This window comes from Acinonyx jubatus, chromosome A2, assembly GCF_027475565.1.
Source record: "Acinonyx jubatus isolate Ajub_Pintada_27869175 chromosome A2, VMU_Ajub_asm_v1.0, whole genome shotgun sequence".
NCBI classification, from domain to species: Eukaryota; Metazoa; Chordata; class Mammalia; order Carnivora; family Felidae; genus Acinonyx; species Acinonyx jubatus.
This window is the reverse complement of record NC_069383.1, coordinates 156,255,646-156,274,098: the sequence shown is the minus strand read 5'-3', so window position 1 is coordinate 156,274,098 and position 18,453 is coordinate 156,255,646. Positions and strand designations below refer to the sequence as shown.

Here is an 18,453-nt window from a genome sequence, read left to right as displayed (position 1 = left end):
TCGCTAAGTGAGGCAGAAGGACCACGTGCGCGCAACTGCTAAAAACTCGAGTTCCGGTTCAAATTCCAGCTCCGCTAGCTAGGTGATCTTTGGCCAGTTCAGATCTGCGCTTCGGCTCTCCCTGTGGTCACAGGGGAGTATTAAGATTTCCTGATTCATTGGGTCGTCGAGAAGATTGAATGAGAACGCACGTAGAGCTCTTTGGAAGCTGTCAGCTCCCCCTAAGCCCTAATTCTAACTGTGGCCGAAAGCATCTTGCTGTCGCAGGCAGCCAGGCTCCAGAGGTGGGTGCGAGAAGGCTCTAGACGCATATGGAAGAAGAACACGGGGACTCAGCCCTTCCTGAGCCCAGCCTGACACGCCAACCGTTATGGGTCCCCAGTCTTCTTAGTTCGAGATAATTCTAAGAGGCACAGCATCCGACACTTACCCTGTTAGCACCACCACGAAGTCCATCACATTCCAACCATTCCTTAAGTAAGAGCCTTTATGGAAGGCAAACCCGAGGGCGATGATTTTAATGCCGGCCTCGAAACAAAAAATTCCAATGAAGTATGGTTCTGTGTCATCCTGGAAGGGAGAGAAGGTCAAGGTCAAGGTCTTTGGCTGGGCAGAGGGTGGGCTGATCAGGGACCCCGCCCACCCGGAGACCTCTACCCGTTTTCCCTCACCTCTCCTACCCCACCCCTGCACTCACTGTCCCCCAGTGCATCCTGCTTGGAGTTGTCTTGCCTGAAGGCTCTTGCAAGGGAAGCCGAAGCATGGAGAAGGCACCCTCCTTGTATCCCTTCGGCCAGCCTCACCTATCACTTGGCCAAACAGAATTGCTTGCTTGGACCTGTGTTGACAGCCACTGGTCACATGTGTTTATTTTTTTTGTATTATTTTCTTTAATGTTTATTTATTTTTGAGAGAGAAAGACAGGGACAGAGTGCGAGGTTGTGGGGGGGGGGGGAGGGGGTGGGGAGGAGGAACAGAGAGAGAGGGAGACACAGAATCTGAAACAGGCTCCAGGCTCTGAGCTGTCAGCACAGAGCCCGACGCGGGGCTCGAACTCATGGACCACGAGATCGTGGCCTGAGCCGAAGTCGGACGCTTCACTGACTCAACCGCCCAGGCCTCCCTAACTTTTAATTAATTTAAATGAAATCACAAGACATTCAGCATCTCAGCCACACTAGCCACGTTCCGGTGACTGCTATACTGGACAGTGCAGACCCAGAGCATGTCCATCACTGCAGAAAATTCTACAGGAAAGGACTGGTTTGGAATGTTTGTCACACGTATCACTCAACACCTTTAAGGTTGGACCCTGTACACCAACCTCACCCCCAAATCTGACATTCGTGATGGTTCTCAGCTGGTATGCACCAGCACAGCTGTTCAGGTTGTGAAAATATTGGAATAATACTTCTGCATTTGCTGGCAAATGGCCAGTGCCCTGGCCACCAGCCCCTCACTAAACCTCCTGCCAGTTCTGGCTTCCAGCTGATAGTCTATAACCTTTGAAATTAAGCTATAATCTCGGCTCCATCAGAGCCCCTGCACGGATGTTTTCCAATTTGTTGCGAAGTTTCTCAAGCTGCAGTCACTTGAATTTTGCCTTCACGATTCTTTCCATATCTCCTTGCCAGGCTACTATTTGCTTCCTATTTTTCCAGTTGACTCTTTTTACTTAGCTTCATCTTAAGCAAAACCAAAAAAAAAAAAAAAAAAAAAAAGTCCTGAAATCGTAGGTTTGCCGGGTTAGTGATGTTTTTTAGAATACACATGATAATTCATAACTATTAAAATTTAGATGTCTTGAGACCCATCCATACTTTGTGGATTAGGAATGAGTGGATTCTTACATCCCCCTACCTACCCTTGAGTCATTACGGTGGTTCCGAAAAGGTGACAGAAAGGACAGGAGTCTCTTTCACTGCACTGTGAGAATGCGGGGAGAGGAAACAGCGGGCCTGGGGACGGGTAAGGGGATCGAGAAGGATCTTGGTGCTAGTTTACAGCTCCGCAGAGTTACCAAATGAGTAACTTTTTTTTTTTAACCCCCAGAGCTGGCATCCATGATAGGAAACACAGAGGACAGAAGAACAAAGCCAAATGACATCATATACAAACAACCAGGCTAACATCAGAATGTGGGACGTTCCTTAGGGCAACCAGACTAGTTTCTGCAATAAGTCAAGGGTAGGAGGGAAAAAAATAATGGCTTTAGATTAAAAGCCTTAAGCGATGTTACAAAATCCAGTCCCCGCTTGGATCCTGGTTTGAACAAACCAACTGCAAAATGCTATTTCGGAGACGATCGCGAAAATTCGATTCCTGACTGGTCTTAGAGGATTCCAAGGAACCACTGTAAATCACGTTGGGTGTAAAAATGTCACTGTGGTAATGTAAGAAAATGCCCGTATTTTTAGCAATGCAAGACTTCAATGAATTGACAAGTTGTCTGGGATTTGCCTTAAAATATTTTGGCCAGGAGAGGTGCCTGGGTGGCTCAGTCGATTAAGCGTGCAACTTCAGCTCAGGTCATGATCTCATGGTTTTTGAGTTTGAGCCCCACATGAGGCTCTGTGCTGACGGCTCGGAGCCTGGAGGCTGCTTCGGATTCTGGGTCTCCCTCTCTCTGCCCCTCCCCCACTCGTGCTCTGTCTCTCTCTGTCTCTCAAAAATAAATAAACGTTAAAAAAATAAAATATACATATATGTATATATACATATATACACACACACACGTGTATATATATACGTACGTGTGCGTGTGTGTGTGTGTGTATATATATTGGCCAGAAAAGACAAAACCGATGAAATAAAAAGGGGACAGAGGACACGAATAAGGCAAAATCTTGACAACTGTGGATCTGGGTGATGGGTTCATGGAGGGGTTCATTGTACCGTTCTCTCCATTTCCACATACAGTCGATCTTTTTCACAAGAATTTTGTTTCTCATACGATGTTCCTATGGCCAGCGTGGACATCCGTCACCTGCTGCCCTCCTGGCTGGCACCAGGTTTTTCAGGTCTGGGGGGTGAGGAGTGAAGGCATCTTGCTCCCCAGATTATCGGTGTTCACGAATTTAGGGGTCCCAGGTGGGAGGCTCACGATCCAGCTCCTGACTCCAAGTCCGAGAGCCCGCTCTGCCCTCTGCTCCCATGGCCACAGCAACTTGCCTCTCAAGCGAAAGAGAGACCCCCTCAAGACAGGGAGACATCACTCACCAGTCGTTCAGACATGGGGGTCTTGTCATCGTCAGGCAGGTGCTGCTCCAGGGCAAGGACAATGCAGTTTGCTATGATGGTGGCTAAAATCATATATTCAAAGGGAGTACGGAGGAATTAAGGAAAATCCTTCCAACTTGTTGAGGTGCACAGCAAAACTCGGCAGAGGGTCAGGGGGGTCCCCATACACCCCCTGCCCCCTCCCCCATTCTCAACACCCCCCCCAACACACACACCACCACAGAGCATTTGTTACACTCAATACACTCACACTGACGCATCATTATCACCCCAAGTCCAGAGCTTACGTCACGGTTCACTCTCGGCGCCCAGCATTCAGGAGGTCTGGACAAGTATACAATGAGACGTATCCACCGTGAGATGCCCTACGGAGTAGTTTCACTGCTCTAAAAACCCAGCAGGTAAGTTTGTGAGAAAAACGCAGACATGATTCCTCTAGCCCACCTCCAACATCCAACGAACAAATATTAATTCAGCACCCCACTGGGTGCCAAGCCCTGTTCTGGGCAGTGGGGACACACCTTACAGCCAAACAGACAAAAATCTCTGCCCTTGGGGCACCTGAGTGGCTCAGCCAGTTAAGCATCGGATTCTTGACCTCGGCTCAGGTCATGATCTCACGGTTCGTGGGATCGAGCCCTGTGTCGGGCTCCGTGCTGACAGCACGGAGCCTGCTTGGGGTTTTCTCTCTCCCTCCCTCTCTGCCACCTCCCCTGCTTGCATTGTCTCTCTCTCTCAAAATAAATAAATACACCCCCCCCAAAAAAATCACAGTAGTCAGGTCTGACACCGAAAGCGTGAGTTAACAAAAGAAAATACAGATAAACCAGACTTCATCAAAATTAAAAACTTTTGTGCATCAAAGGGCATTATCAAGAAAGTGAAAAGGCGATGCACAGAATGAGAGAAAACACTTGCAAATCATATCTCTGATAAGGGTCTGGTATCCAGAATATATAAAGAACAATCACAACTCAACAACAAAAAGACAAACAGTCCCATTAAATAATGGGCAAGTGGACTGAATAGATATTTCTCCAAAGAAGATATTTAAATAGCCAATCAGCACACAAAAAGATACTCAATATCCTCAGCTGTTAGGGAACTGCCAATCTAAACGCAATGAAATACTGCTCCATAGCCACTAGAGGAAACAAAACAAAACAAAACAAAACAGAACAGAACAGAAATCAGTAAGTGTTGGCAAGGATGTGCGAAACTGGAACTTCTGTGCATTGCTGCTGGGAACGTAGAGTGGTGCAGGCTTTTTAGAGACAACCGTTCGGTGGTTCCTCAAAAAATATATACAGAATTACCGTACGATCCAGCGATATATATCCTGGGGACACACCCCGGGGGATGGCAAACAGGGCACCGAAAGGCACGCTCATGGCAGCAATACTCTCAAGGGCCAAGAGGTGGCAACAACCCCCACGTCCCTCGGTGGAGGAACGGGCGAACACAACGTGGTCTGTCCCCGCAGCGGGATATTACCCCGCCAGAAAAATGAAGTGGTGATACACGCCACAGTGTGGACGGACCTCAAAAGCGTAAATGCGGTGTCAAAGAAGCCGGACGCAAGAGACCGCGCGGCGTATGATTTTGCGCATGTAAAACGTCCAGAACAGGCAAATCGATGGGGTCAGGAAGTAGACCGGTGGTTGTCAAAAGCTGGGGGAAGGGGTGGGGGAGTGACCGCTTATTGGTTTGGAACTAGACAGATCGTGTCCAAGAAACACTACGAACGTACTAAATGCCACTGAACTCGCCACTTAAAAATGGCTAATACGGTCATGTGAATTTCACCTCAATACAAAAAAAAACACAAAACCAAACCAATATGGTGGTCAGGGCAGGCGTCTGAGAAGCCGACCTTTCAAGATCTGACAGAGGGAAGGGGTAGTCCACGCGGCTATTTCCAGAGGTACAAACTGTCCAGGCACAAACTCCTTCCTGCATCGCGCGGACGCTCCTCTGGGTTGACGAGGCCACCAGAGTCCCGCTGGAGCGTCTGTACTTGGGGAGGGTCTGTCCTGCTCTGTTCACATTAAGGCCTGATCTGCTGATCAGGTGGTGAGCCGGCATGTCTCGTCTCCCTCCCCGCCTCATGCCAGACCCACAGAGGCACCCCTGACCAATCTCTGAGAAGGGGGTTACAAGCGGGTCACGTGTAAGGTAACAGGACGTCGGTGGGGAAAGCCACAGGGTGTCGGTTACTCTGGAGCAGAGCTTCCCTACCTGCGGTTCACTGCAGGGCGATGAGTAGAGCCCTGGGCTCCACCCACCGGATGCCAGGAGCATCCCCCCCTCTCCAGCTATGACAACCAAAAATGATCTCCAGATAGTGCCAAGTGTCCCCCAGGAACACGGAAACCCACTGTTCTGCAGAAGGATCAAAGAGCAGGTGTTGGTGAGGTTGGTCACATGAAACCGCTGGGCTCCTCCCAGTTTTCTATGTTGGAAGCTTAACTTGCCTCGTTCCCTCTTTGGGCCCTGAAGTTAGGTCTGGCATTTGGGGAGCTCCATAAAACCAAGGGATCTTATAGGCTGGACTCCCTTCCCAGGTGGGGAGAAGGAAGTCTGAAACAGACAACCCGAGAGCAAGAGTCTAAGTAAACCAGGAAAACCAGGCCTTCTTTGTCACCAGCTTCGGCCTTTGCCTCCAGCTCACAGCGGCTGAGCTGCGCTCCGTGCACACTCTGAAAAGCAAATCTGACACTCAGGGCAATTTGGGGAGCCAACAAAAGCCGGCCCTGCCGACGAGCGCCTCTGATTGGCTTCCTGCCTCCGAGCTGACAGTCATTAGGAGCACAGAGAACAAAGCTGGGCTGTGTTGCACAAATACTCCATTCTGCCTCACCCTGCAGCCCAGAAAATAAGAGACAATATTTGTATACAGAGAAGCAACGCCAAGCCCTTCCCTGGCCTCCCTCGCTGAGGCTTCTGAAGCCATGATTTGAATCTGATGATTTCCCTTCCCTTCCCCGCCAACTAGCTCCTTGCCCGCTTCGGCACGGAGCTGCCGGCTCCCTCCTGGCGGGGAGGGGGGGAGGGGGTACGTGGCCTCCTGCCCCTTAACAGCTGGGATGTGACTTCCTTTCCATCAGACTTGAGCTGAGGTTCCAGGAAGAGTCCCAGAAGACTGGCAGCAAGCAGCATCTTTCTGGGCTGCGTTCTCAGGGTTTCAATTGCCCAGTGTTGCCTGGATTTCAGACCCGGGGCCCTCTGGGTATGGTGATGAAGCCTTAGTCAGCATGGGGGAGAAGAGGAAGAGGCTGCCCGCTCCTACCTTATTTCTGTTTCTTATTTCTCGTCCAACGTGGCAGTACTGAGTATCAGGTGTTACCTCCTTCCCCCTCCACGCACATACAGGCCCCGCCAACGTCCACAGACCTGCCCCAGAAGGGACCCCGTGACGCTGACCTTATACCCTCACCGGCTGCCTCCTTCAGGAATGCAAAGTCCCGGGCCCCTCGCTGACCTGCTGAGTCAGAAGCTGCATTTTAGCAAGACCTTCGGCGGGGGTGGGGGGTGGGGGGTCTGTGTGCACACCGAAGTTTGGGAAATGCTGCCCCAGATCTGTTTCAGAGGTGGGGGGGGGGGGAAGGTAACTGTGATTCTGAGTCATCCCCAAAGAGGTGGGGACTCCTCTTTCTCCTCCACTTCCTGACCCCAGGAGGAGAGTTCAGGAGTCCTGGACCAGCCTTCCGCTCTCACTCAGGCTAGGGGGGCTGGTAAGAAACCCAAGATCTTGATGACGGAACAGCAGCACTGAAATGGGACAAGCATGCAACAAAGAAAACTCCAGCTTAACTGACATGGAAGGACTCACAGCGTTCCCACGGCCCCCATCTCACTCAGAAGAAGAGCCAGTCCTGCCGGTAGCCAGTGAGACCCCGCATGACCTGCCCGCATCACCTCCCCACTCTCATCTCCTTCCATCTCCCCTTGTTCCACCAGCTGCAGCCACAGTGGCCCTCCTCCGTGTTCCCCAAACACCAGCCACGTTCCACCACAGGACCTTTGTACCTGCTGTCCTCTCTCCTGGAATAGGCTTTCCCCACAGACCCAAATGGTTCCCTCCCTCACTTCTTTCAGGTCTTTCCTCAAAAGCTGCATCCCCACTGAGGACTTAACCCCCTTGCCCTGCTTCCTTCCCCCCCCCCCTTGGCCCCGGTCCCCAGTCAAACATCTGCTCCGTTTGCCTTCTTTATCTTGTTCACCGTTTGTCTGCCTTACTAGACTCGATGGCAGCAGAGATTTTTGTCTACTTTGCTCACGGCTTGGTTCTCAGCACCTAAGAGAGCATCTGCTTTATAGTAGGTGCTCAATAAACACCTGTATGAGGAAGGAAAGGTGGGTAGGTCCTGGTCTTTGCATCTCTCCCCCCACTTCGTTGCATGCCAAGTCTCGATGGGCACGTTAGGCACACAATCAGCTTCTTGAAATATGCACTGATGTGGCTGGCATGCAGACACAAAGATGGGGTTCTGGGCTCTCGGCACGGGAGCAGATGCCTTGCCCCAGGCAGAAGTCAAAGGTAGTCCAGGCAGGGGGAGGTGAGGTTTTCTCAGCCCAACCCCAAGTCGTGCCCGATCCTCCCAATTTAGAAAGCCTGGGTTCTAACTCACAGCTGCGGTGAGCAATGCCTCTGCTCGCTGCGCTGAGCCTTCCTGCTCCCGATTGGTTCGGGGAGAAAGCACCTGTGTCAGCGGGATCCAGAATAATCAGCCAGCCAGCCGAAGAGGCCAAGGCGGGCGGGGTGGGTAGCTGGGGGGGGGGGGGGATGTGGGGAGAGGAGATGAAAGGAGAGAAGCATCCCTGATGGGAGGAAAAGCTGGCTCCTGAAATGGCTTGTGGAAGTCAGGATAGCGAACAGCCCTGCAGGCAAGGGCAGATACACAAAGCTCCGCCCACAATTAGATTGATCAGGACCCACAGAGGCCCCAGCAAGGGGCTGCGTGTGACACTGAAAATGACCAAGTGATTCTTCCCAGGGAAGAAGGGCTGCGTCTGCGAACAGGAGCTGCTCTTGGGATCCAGAACATCAAGGAAAATCAATCTGCAAAGTGTAGGCCTGGCTGAGGGTTCCAGCCCCTTAGCAAGACCTTGCAGAATGTCTAAGTCGTTCACTCTTCTCTTTGTGAGGCCCCATCCCTATCTCATTCCCAGCCTCCTGTGGTGGTTGTGAAAATCAAATCAGGTTTGTTAAACTCGTCAAGACCATTTCTCTACGACGGGGTCTGCCTGATGTTCTGAGGAAATGGATATTTCAGTGAGCCAACCAAGCAGTTGAACTTGTGTGGAGAAGCCAAAGGGACCTTATTTTCGTGTTCGTTCCGTGCTCATCACAATTACCAGGAAAAGAGCGGGGGGTACCAGGGTGCTCAATGTATGGGTTTAGGACATATTCCTTGCTTCGCTAAACAAATGCCACCATTTAACTCGGCAATATGACAAACTGTTATGGGGCCATAATTACAGCTGCTGTTTATCGAGCGCTTCACTGGGCAGACATCGTGCTAAGCATTTTACACTCGTTTCAGTTAATTCCTTGCAACAATTCTACAAGGTGGGTTCTGTTGCAAGCCCCATTTTCCAGATAGGGAGATCAAGGCTCAGGGAGGTTAAATAAATTGCTCAAGATCACACAAGCTATACCGGAAGAGCTAAGGGCTCACCCCAAGATCCATGCTTGTAAGCTGGTGGTCCCCAAAGGCCACTCAGCTGCTTACCCTCATTAGAAGGGGGATAGTTTTGTCTTTATTTGAAAACTGGACTTGGGGCACATCTGGGGCCTTAACCATATGGATGAGACCAATGGATTAGACCTCACCTGCGTCCCAACTGCCACCATTTAACGTAGTAACGATCAACTATTGCATGCTAATCCATGCCCTCAGAAACCCATCCCAAGTGGGTTAGATTAATGAAAATTTTAACCTCCAATAACCCAAAGAGTCTCCAGTTCTCAGACACGGGGTTCAAAGTCTCCAACGCACAGTACCAACCAAAAATCAAGCCTAGGAAAGGGCGTTACACCAGCTGATCAGCTCGAGACTCTAGTGGTGAGGACGCATTAACAAGGGCAACTCTGGGTACTGCCCGGGATGTTTTCAGCACCGCGGCCAGCGACAAGAGGTGAAGTTTAATTTCACATCCACCCCCCAGACAGTACCAGCCTGGGGCAGAGCAAGGAAACCCAGCGTCAAGTATTAACACTCTCTGCGACATTTGTAAAGATCTACATTTCACATCTGGGGTAGAGACAGAAAAAAAAAAAAAAAAAAGATTGATTATGTTACCAGGAAAATCAGATGAAGAGAAAATTAAAAACCTAACACCAAATAGGTGTGATGTGTCATTTTTTTAAGTTTATTTATTTTGAGAGAAGGAGGAGAGGATGGGCAGAGAGAGAGAGAGAGAGAGAGAGAGAGAGAATCCCAAGCAGGCTCTGCACTGCCAGCACACAGCCCAACATGGGGATTGAACTCACAACCGTCATGACAGTATCATGACCTAAGAAATCAAGAGACGGACACTTAACTAAATGAGCCACCCAGGTGCCCCCGTTTTTCTAAATATTATCTAAGGATTCTCAACACATTGGTTCCAAAAAGAGAAGTCTACCCAGGGCAGCTGGATCATGCTTCTGCTCAGAAAACTGGAAATACATGCACGAGAAATCGTAGAGCAGAGTGATTAAAAGGGTTTGGGAGTCAGACGTGGTTTGGAGATTTATCTTCCTTCTCTGAGCCTCAGTTTCCTCATTCATAAAATACAAAATGTAGTGCCTACCTCATAGGGCTGTGTGAGAACAGAATGAGTGGACACGGACAATACACTTAGAACAGGACCTGGCATTGCAGTACGTGCTCAATAAATGTTGAGTGTTTAGTTACAATTTACTCTGGTTCCTGCAATGGAATTTAATATTAAGAAAACATGTTTGCAAAAGCAGAAGATGGGGTGCATCTCATTGTGATCATGCAATCGATGCTTAAATTATTATTTTTACCATAGGGGCACCTGGGTGGCTCAGTCAGTTAAGCGTCCGACTTCGGCTCGGGTCATGATCTCACGGCTCGTGAGTTCGAGCCCCGCGTCGGGCTCTGTTCGGACAGCTCGGAGCCTGGAGCCTGTTTCTGATTCTGTGTCTCCCTCTCTCTCTGCCCCTAACCCACTCGCAGTCTGTCTCCGTCTCTCACAAAAATAAATAAACATTAAAAAAATTTTTTTTAATTATTGTTTTTACTACAATTGCAGCGACCAGTATTATAAGCCTTTCCTGGTCCTTTTTACCGATGTAAGTCTCGGTCTCTTCCCTTCACTGGAGGCCATCAACACCTACTCTCATCATGGGATTATACAAAGTGACTTTGTGTGTGTGTCTGGTGTCCTTCATTCAGCATCATGTTTCTGTGCGTCCCAGCACTTTGTTCCTTTTTACAGCTGAGTAGTATTCCTTTGTAAGGATGCGCAGTGCAATTCCTTTATCCATTCATCCACCAATGGCTGTTCCAGTCTCTTGGCTACCCAAAATAAGTAACTTAATAGAGACAAAATGCAGATTCACGTTTGCCGGGAGGTGAGGGAAGCAACTGCCTGATGGGAACAGGATTTCCTTTTCAGGGCGGTGATTCGGAACAATGAGAATATACTAAATGCCACTGAACTATTCACTTTAAAATGTTTAATTACATGATAGAATTTCTCAACAATTTCTTCCATTTGTAAAAAAAAATAAAATAAAATAAAAAACAAGAAAAAACAACAAAAAAAAAAGTCTTGCCGGTTCGCTCCTTTTCTTGCTCCTAGATTCTCCAAGGTTCCACGATAATGTGTTTACGTGCTCATTCTCTCCTCTGAGCCATGAACTATGATCAGAAACCCCACCCAGACAGCTTCCAAGATCTTTCTTTTTAAATAACAAATGGGTTCAGTTATAAAAGGAATACGTGCTTATGGGGTGTTTTTTTTTTCCATTTTACAATTTATATCGTGTCATTTAAAAAGTGAAGAGCCCGTACCTAAGCCCACTGGCCATAGCCCACCACTAGCAATTTGCTGCTTATTTTTTCAGATATTTCCCTACACGCATTCTTTATACTGCCTGCCGTCTCTTCCTGAGTTACTCTTCCCCTAAATACGGGCAGGGCTCATTCCCTTGCATCCATCAGGTGGTACAAAAACATCTTCCCAGCGAGGTTTCCCTGGGCTCCCAGATCTAAAGTCTCTGCCCGGCCAACATCACCATCCCTCTTCCCTCTTTGTTTTTTGCTATTTTTTATTTTTTTTAGCAACTTATCGCTTCAAACTACACATTTTATTTGTTTGTCTTACTGCCTCGGTCTCTTACTGGAATGTCAGCCCCTTCGGGGGCTTGTTCTCAGCTGGGTCCCGAGCATCTAGGGCCCATCACACACCAAGCGCTCGATAAATACTACCGAATGAGTGAAAGCAAACGTACGACATTGCATTTTCCCTTTTATGAAAACGGGATGGTGCTACGCAAGTTCCACCACTCGCCGCGCCCCTCACCACACTGGACACATTTTTCCCTGTTGGTACATTGTCTCTTCCTCTTTTAAAAGGCCGTGCGGTATTCTTGCGAAGGAACGCCCCATCATTTAATATTCCCCTAAATGCTTCCAGTTTGTCTCCCTGACAAGCAGAGCTGTGATGAATAACCTGACCATGCAATCACATTCCCTGGGATGTCCCCTGTGTCCAGGGAGGCCTTCTCCTCACGTGTTGTACTGTCACCCTGGGCAGTGGGCAGTGAAGTCCTGCATTTCCTGGCGTCTCCTCTGTGCATTTCATCTACCCCTTGGCTTAAACGCAAACTTGGAAATTCCCTGTAGGCCATCAACTCCAAGGCCAAGAGGACCACCAGCAGCTTCAAATTAGTCCCCAAGAACGAAAGGGAAATCCAGCCCAGGGAGAGGTCTGCCATGACTGCCCCCAAGGAAACCCAGTGAGGCCACGGAGAAGGGCCCCAAGAAGTGTCGAAAAAGCCAAGACATCTCCATGAAGGTTCCCTCCCCCTCAGCCAGTGCCACTGGGCTCAGCAGGAAGTCCAAAGTCCAAGACGCTGAGGCCCCCAGGAAAACAAAAGCTGAGAGCAAGACTCTGGTGGAGCCAGTTACTTTCTATGACCTTCCATTTCCATTGGAAAGACCACCGTCCACAACGGTCCATTCCTTCTTAATCACTGGAAAACATCCCTACCTCCTCATCAGTAACCGCTGTCAACTCCAGCCACACGTGCCTAGAAGCGACACCAGCCACCTTCAAAATACCTTTGCCCAGCACCCTCTCCTGCCTCCATCTCCTTCCTTGCCAGCCTTGCACAGGTTGGCTGTATATCATTTCCCTGCATTTCCTTCCCTCCTGGAAAGAGCCCGCCCCCGGATGAACCACACCAGTTGCCTTTCCCGTGCTTCAGATCAGTGATCTGGGCTGATGATGTTAAACTCATGATCTTAAATTCGAGAAGTCTAGCATCCTAGGTGGGAGAGAATACCAGGGCATACCGGAGCATACTGCTAGGAATGACCCAATTTAGGGAAATTAATATCCTCCCATCACTAGAAACCCCACTTCTGTCTCCAAATTTCCCTCCAGCCACCAATCCATTTCTCTGCTCCCCTTCATAAAGAAGGAGTTGGCTTCATGCGTTGCTCCCACTTTTCCACCTTGATTTTTCCCCTCCCCTCCCCCCTAGACTGGCTTCTGCCTCCATCACTTAACCAAAACTCTTCTAGTGAGGACAACCAAAGACCTCCAGGCTGCCAAATCCCAGGCCCACCTTTCTGTGCTCGGATTCCTTGGCCACACATTCCTTTTGTGTTTCCTCCTGTCTTCCTCTGCCTCCCCTTCCCACTCCTTTTCTACTCGATCTCGAAGCATTGGTCTTCTCTGGGGCTCGGCCCTAGCTAACCTCTTCTCTACCCATATCCGCGTTCTAAAGGCCTTGTGCATTGGGATATGTTGTGCCATCCACCTATGCCCTTCCCTCTCCCCCCAGCATCTATCCACTCATCACTCTTCTTGGTGTCCTGGGAGAGGCAAGGTTGGCTCTTGGCTCATCTTCCTGCTTTCCAGGTAGGTTTGGTCAATGGGAAGCACCAACAGGAGACCAGAGGGAAGAAGGAGGAGTTCATCCCGTTTCCTCCCTACCACAGCTGGGTCCCGTTGTGCCTTCCCACAGGCACCTCCGACCGCACGGAACTGTGTGTATCCATTTCCGAGGGCTCCCATGACGAATTACTACACACCAATGGCTTGAAACAACAGAAGTCTATTATTTCAAAGTTGTAGAGGCCAGAACCCCACAATTAAGCTATCGAGAAGACAGAGCCGCCTCCGAAGGCTCTAGGCTAGGATGCTTCCTTGCCTCCTTCAGCTTCAGGGGGCTCTGGGCATTCCCCAGCTTGTGGCCATATCACTCCATCCTCTATTTCTGCCTTCACATGACCTTCTCCTGTGTCTCTCTCCCCCCACCTCCCCTCCTAGGAAGCCTGGTCATAGTATTTGCTCACCATCACATGCTCAGCACCCCTTCCAGTGCCAGGCACCTAGCAAAACCCCAGTCGATGTTCATTGAACGAGCAAATGAACCCACGTCCACATTTCCCTCTACATCTCCAGGGCAGTTCTTTCTGCACCTTCCAATCTTCTGTCTTTTCTCTTCCAGCTCTCTCGGCTGTTGGGCTAGCAGCCCAAGTCAAACCGACTTTCCAGAAAGTCCCAAGCCCCCGATGCGACTCCTTCACCTGCTCCCCGTGCCCCCCCCCCCACATGTTTGGGTCTGTCTGGCCTCTTCCTCTGAAGCTTCCCCTTGAAGCTTCAGCATTAAAAATAATAATAATAAACCCACATATTCTATGCCTCCAAAAGAAGCTTTTACTTTTGCAAACTCTATTGATTTAATCCTAGAGGCTGCTGGCGGCGGTCCCGGGAGCTTAATCAATACGACAACACCCAGTACGGCCGGAACGTCAGGGAACCTCAGCCAAGACCTTCTGCTTGGGTCTTCACTGACCCTGACTGAAGCTCTCGCAACGAAGGAGAGAGATTTACAGTAGGGCACAGGACATTTGCAATCACTCCAGGATCCTGCTTAGGTGAGCACAAGGAAATGCCTTCAAGCTTGAGGTGCTTTGGAGCTGTTCGTGAATTTGCCACTGCAGCTGAGTCCCGGGGGGGGGGGGGGGGGCTAAGCAAGCAAGAAACCAAAGATAACAGAGAAACCCCGCAGGTTCTAGGACCTGAGTATAACCTCCCCGGTGGGATGACCAGGCAAAGGGGAGGTGGGGAACAATAAGACGAAGGGGGGAGAATGAAAACTTGAACGAGTTGAGACAGGACTTCCTTGACCCCACAGCAGATACTAAGGGATCAGGGAAAGAGAGGGAGAAGGCCTCGGAAGAAGGAGGTTGAGGGCGACTGCATCAGTGCCCAGGGTTTTAGAGGCCACTCATCTGCTTGAAGGAGCAGTCCAACAGTGCTTTGCAATACCTTCGGTTTTCCAAGATGCAAAAACAGGGAGAGGAAGGGGACGCCCTACAGGAAGAGAGCAGAAGGGAGTATTTGTTAAGTGGCGTAAACGCACGTGAGTGTACATCACACCCCCGAGAACGCTGTGCTTAGATATTAGCCCGGGCACACCGACGACGAGGTAGTCCGGCCCCGGTATGCTACATCCTGCCATAGTGACAAACGCCTCCCGAATCTCGGCGGCCGAAAGCACCACAGGGCTCTTTTCTTGCTCGTGCTATGTGCCCACTGCAGGTGGGATGGGGCCTCTGTTCTGCACCCCACCCTCTCCCCAACACCTAGCCCGAGGGAGGCTCCATCTGTGTGCCTGAGTGGGAGCAGCGGCAGGCAGAAGGAACCATGGTGAAAAGATACAACGGCTCTCAAAGCTTCCGCCCAGAAGCGACACGTGTCGCTTGTCCTCGCATCCCGTTGGCCAAAGCAAGTCGTGTGGCCATGCCCACGTTCAGGGAGGCGGGGAAAAGCACACTCTGCCGTGTGCCCGCGGAAGAACCAGCCGTGTTAGCTGAGCAGGGGGAAGGATCTCTGCTCAGGGACCCGAAACGACTTGCCCAAAGTCAAGCAGCTTCAGAACCGGCAGAGGGGGGATCAGGGGTCAGGACCGTACGGCCCCACGTTCTTTCTTTAAGTGCTACGGCCTCTTGACCGGGGCACGTGACAGAAGCTGAGAATAAAATTTAGGCAATGCTAAGGAGAAGCATCAGCGGAGGCAGGGGGAAGAAGGAGCGAGGAAAAAGAACGCATCGGCTGAGGAAGAGACACAAGGAGCCAGAAAGTTTAGAGACCGCAACACATCACAAACATGGCGAAAGGGGGTGGGGCGGGGGGAGCTTCCCACTACTCTCAGGGAGCTCAACAGCAACAGGGAATAGAGAGGCCACTCCTATGAGGCCACACAGGGGCACAACCACGAAGGGAACCCAAATGCTTCTTGTTCTTTCCCTGAAAGCCGCCCAGCAGATGCTACTCGGAGGCCGAGGCCAGGGCTTGCCAGGACTCCCGTCAGCCGCACTGTCCCTCCCTGGACATTTTCCTGCCTGGTTCTGGGAAACCTGGACCGGAGTCGGATGGTGTCCCACCACGGACGGTGCTGGCTTGTTCCTTCTGACCACGCCTCCCCCCCCCCACCCCCCAACCCCTAGGCGAGCTGAACGGGAAGGGTGACAGATTCTGGTGCCACCATGCACCCAGCCAGTACGCGGGAGGGAGCTCCAAGTAGATGGTAAGCCGGTTCCGCCCCAGAGCGAGGCTTCTGGAAAGCACTGACCATCGCTGCCAACGCACCATGGCCGTCGCAGCTGTGAGCACGTCTCAGGCACCGCCTAAGTGCTGTCTGCACGTCGGTTCCCTGAGCCTTCGTCTCCTATCTGTCCAGAAATCCTACGGGTCAACCTTCAGATTATATCCCGAATTGGTGGTTACCAGGACCTGGAGGGGGGCGGGGTGGGGAGTGAGCACTACTGGGTATAGAGTTTCCTTTTTGGGGACTGAAATGTGAGTCTCAGTAGAGGTGATGGGGGCCCCACGTCGTGAAGTCCCAAAGGCCACTGAATTGTACACCTCAAAGTGGGAACTTTCATGTTACACGTATTTCGCCACAGTAAAAACATTTTTTTGTGTATTTACCTTTTGAGAGAGAGAAAGAGAGAGCTATGTGCATGCAGGGCAGGGGCAGAGAGAGAGAGAGAGAGAGAGAGAGAAATACCAAGCAGGCTCCACACTATCAGCACAGAGGTCAGCTCAGCACCCAATGAGGGGCTCGAACTCATGAACCGTGAGATCATGACCTGGGCCGAAACCAAGAGTCGGATGCTCCACGGGCTGAGCCACCCAGGTGCCCCCACGGTAAAAACATTTAAAATTTTTTTTTGCTAGGGTCCAAACACTCTTCATTATGTCCACAGCCAACATTTTGGCCCTGCCCCCACCTACCTGGACCAGAACAGTCACTTCTGGTCGGAGGGACCTGTGAACATCTGAGTCTAGTCACAACCCTCCTCTGTTCAGAACCCTCCTCGCCCCCCACCTCACTCGCAGCAAAAGCCAAAGTCATCCTCACGGTCCACAAGGCCACGCCCAACTGTCCTGTCCTCTCCCCGCCCTCCCTTCTGCCCACTGTCCCCTTTGCTCCTCCCTTTCAGCCACGCCAGCCTCCTCGCTGTTCCTCAGATATAGCACACATGACCCTACCTCAGGGCCTTTGCATACGCTGTTCCCTCTTCCCCCAGACACCGCCATGGCTTCCTCCTTGGCTCAAATGACAGCTCCTCCTCCTGGAGGCCTTATCCAACACAGCAACTGGCCTCCCCATGCCCTTTCCTTGCTGTTTCTCCCCGTTGCCCTTATAATCTTCCACAGTACCGTGCAATTAACTTGTTATTTTGCTTCTTGTTCATCCCATGTCTCTCCCAGTGAGACTTCGGCCCCAAAAGGGCAAGGACTTTTGTCTGTTTCTCGTGTCTAGAAGAGTGCCTTGCTCACTACATGCAGTCCTAGGGCTCAGACACTATTTTCCAGACATTTTATAAAGCAGGAAAGCAGAAACCCAGTATCAGGCACACAGTGAGTAATGGAGGACCAGTCACCAAGCTCAGCCTGATTTCACAGCCCTGGTTCTCAGCCACAATGATTGTTCTTTTCAATACTCACACAGCAAGGATACACTGAACACCTACTGGGGGCCAGGCAGCATTCTAGGCGCTAAAGATGTGACAGGGGACGACGCGGGCAGAGCTCAGAGCTCATGGAGGTGACACTGTCCCTGGCTGAACATTTTCCTGCCCCAACTCTCACCCACCTTTACGTTTGGGACCGACATCATTCTGCCCCATGGTCTGAGATGCTCCAAGACGTGGGCCGGGTATGCGATCTAAGCCACCTCCCCGTGGTGCTTCTAGGCCAGCTTTCATGACAGTTTGTCATTGTACGACATCATATGACATCACATGACAGCACGACGACTCGTCAGCCCCACTGTCTTCACAATGGACAGGGATCCCCGTGAACTCAGGGACCTCATGATGGATTGCTCCCATCCCATGTTTGCAGATTTACGGGTGAACGGGGAGCCCGGAGCCCCTTTGTCCGACAGGCAGCCCCTGATTTCTCCACCCCAGACAAATCCTCAGCTCTCTGTCCCTGGAACCTGAGACCTCAGCCCCTCCCTTGAGCTGTGTTACAAATTTTGTGGTGGTTTTTTTTTGCCTTCCATATTTCACTCTGGACGTAGACAGTTCTTGCCCAAATGTCACCTGCACCCCAGCCACGTCCACACATCCCTGTACGTTGCGATAAGTGCTACTGAGGAATGATGGGGGAGGACGGGGTGGGGCGGGGGGGAGGCCTGATATCAGGACGCCCCACATGTCCTGCTGGCCCGGCACGCTCTCCTGAAAGACAGGAGCAAAGGAGAGCAAGAAAAGCTGGCTTTGTAAGTACAGGAGGGTATAAACAAAGGAATACGGAAAAAATTGCCAATACATAACATCAGACCTCGGCAAACTGTGGTCTTCGCAAACTAGGGCCCGTGGCCGGTTTTTTAAATAAAGTTTTATTGGAAAACAGCCACTCCTGTTCATTTCCTTATTGTCCGCGGGTGCCTTCGCGACAACAGCAGAGGCGAGCGGTCCCAACAGAGACCCGTGGGCTGCA

At 50.9% G+C, this 18,453-nt stretch overlaps 1 protein-coding gene across 7 annotated transcripts in view; it reads right to left on the bottom strand.

The window, feature by feature from the left end:
- The window catches only part of CACNA1A (calcium voltage-gated channel subunit alpha1 A), a 281,855-nt gene that overhangs the window by 167,762 nt on the left and 95,640 nt on the right, over window positions 1–18,453 (bottom strand). For 6 of the 7 annotated variants that reach the window (XM_053219793.1, XM_053219790.1, XM_053219791.1 and 3 more), the window contains exons 4-5: window positions 3,220–3,326; window positions 431–570 (exon numbers count right to left, since the gene is read on the bottom strand). In XM_053219793.1, the coding sequence (XP_053075768.1) occupies window positions 431–570; window positions 3,220–3,326 (247 nt within the window). Of the gene's footprint in view, window positions 1–430; window positions 571–3,219; window positions 3,327–3,527; window positions 3,935–18,453 lie in introns of those variants that run through there. The other variant, XM_053219795.1, reaches the window with a different exon arrangement.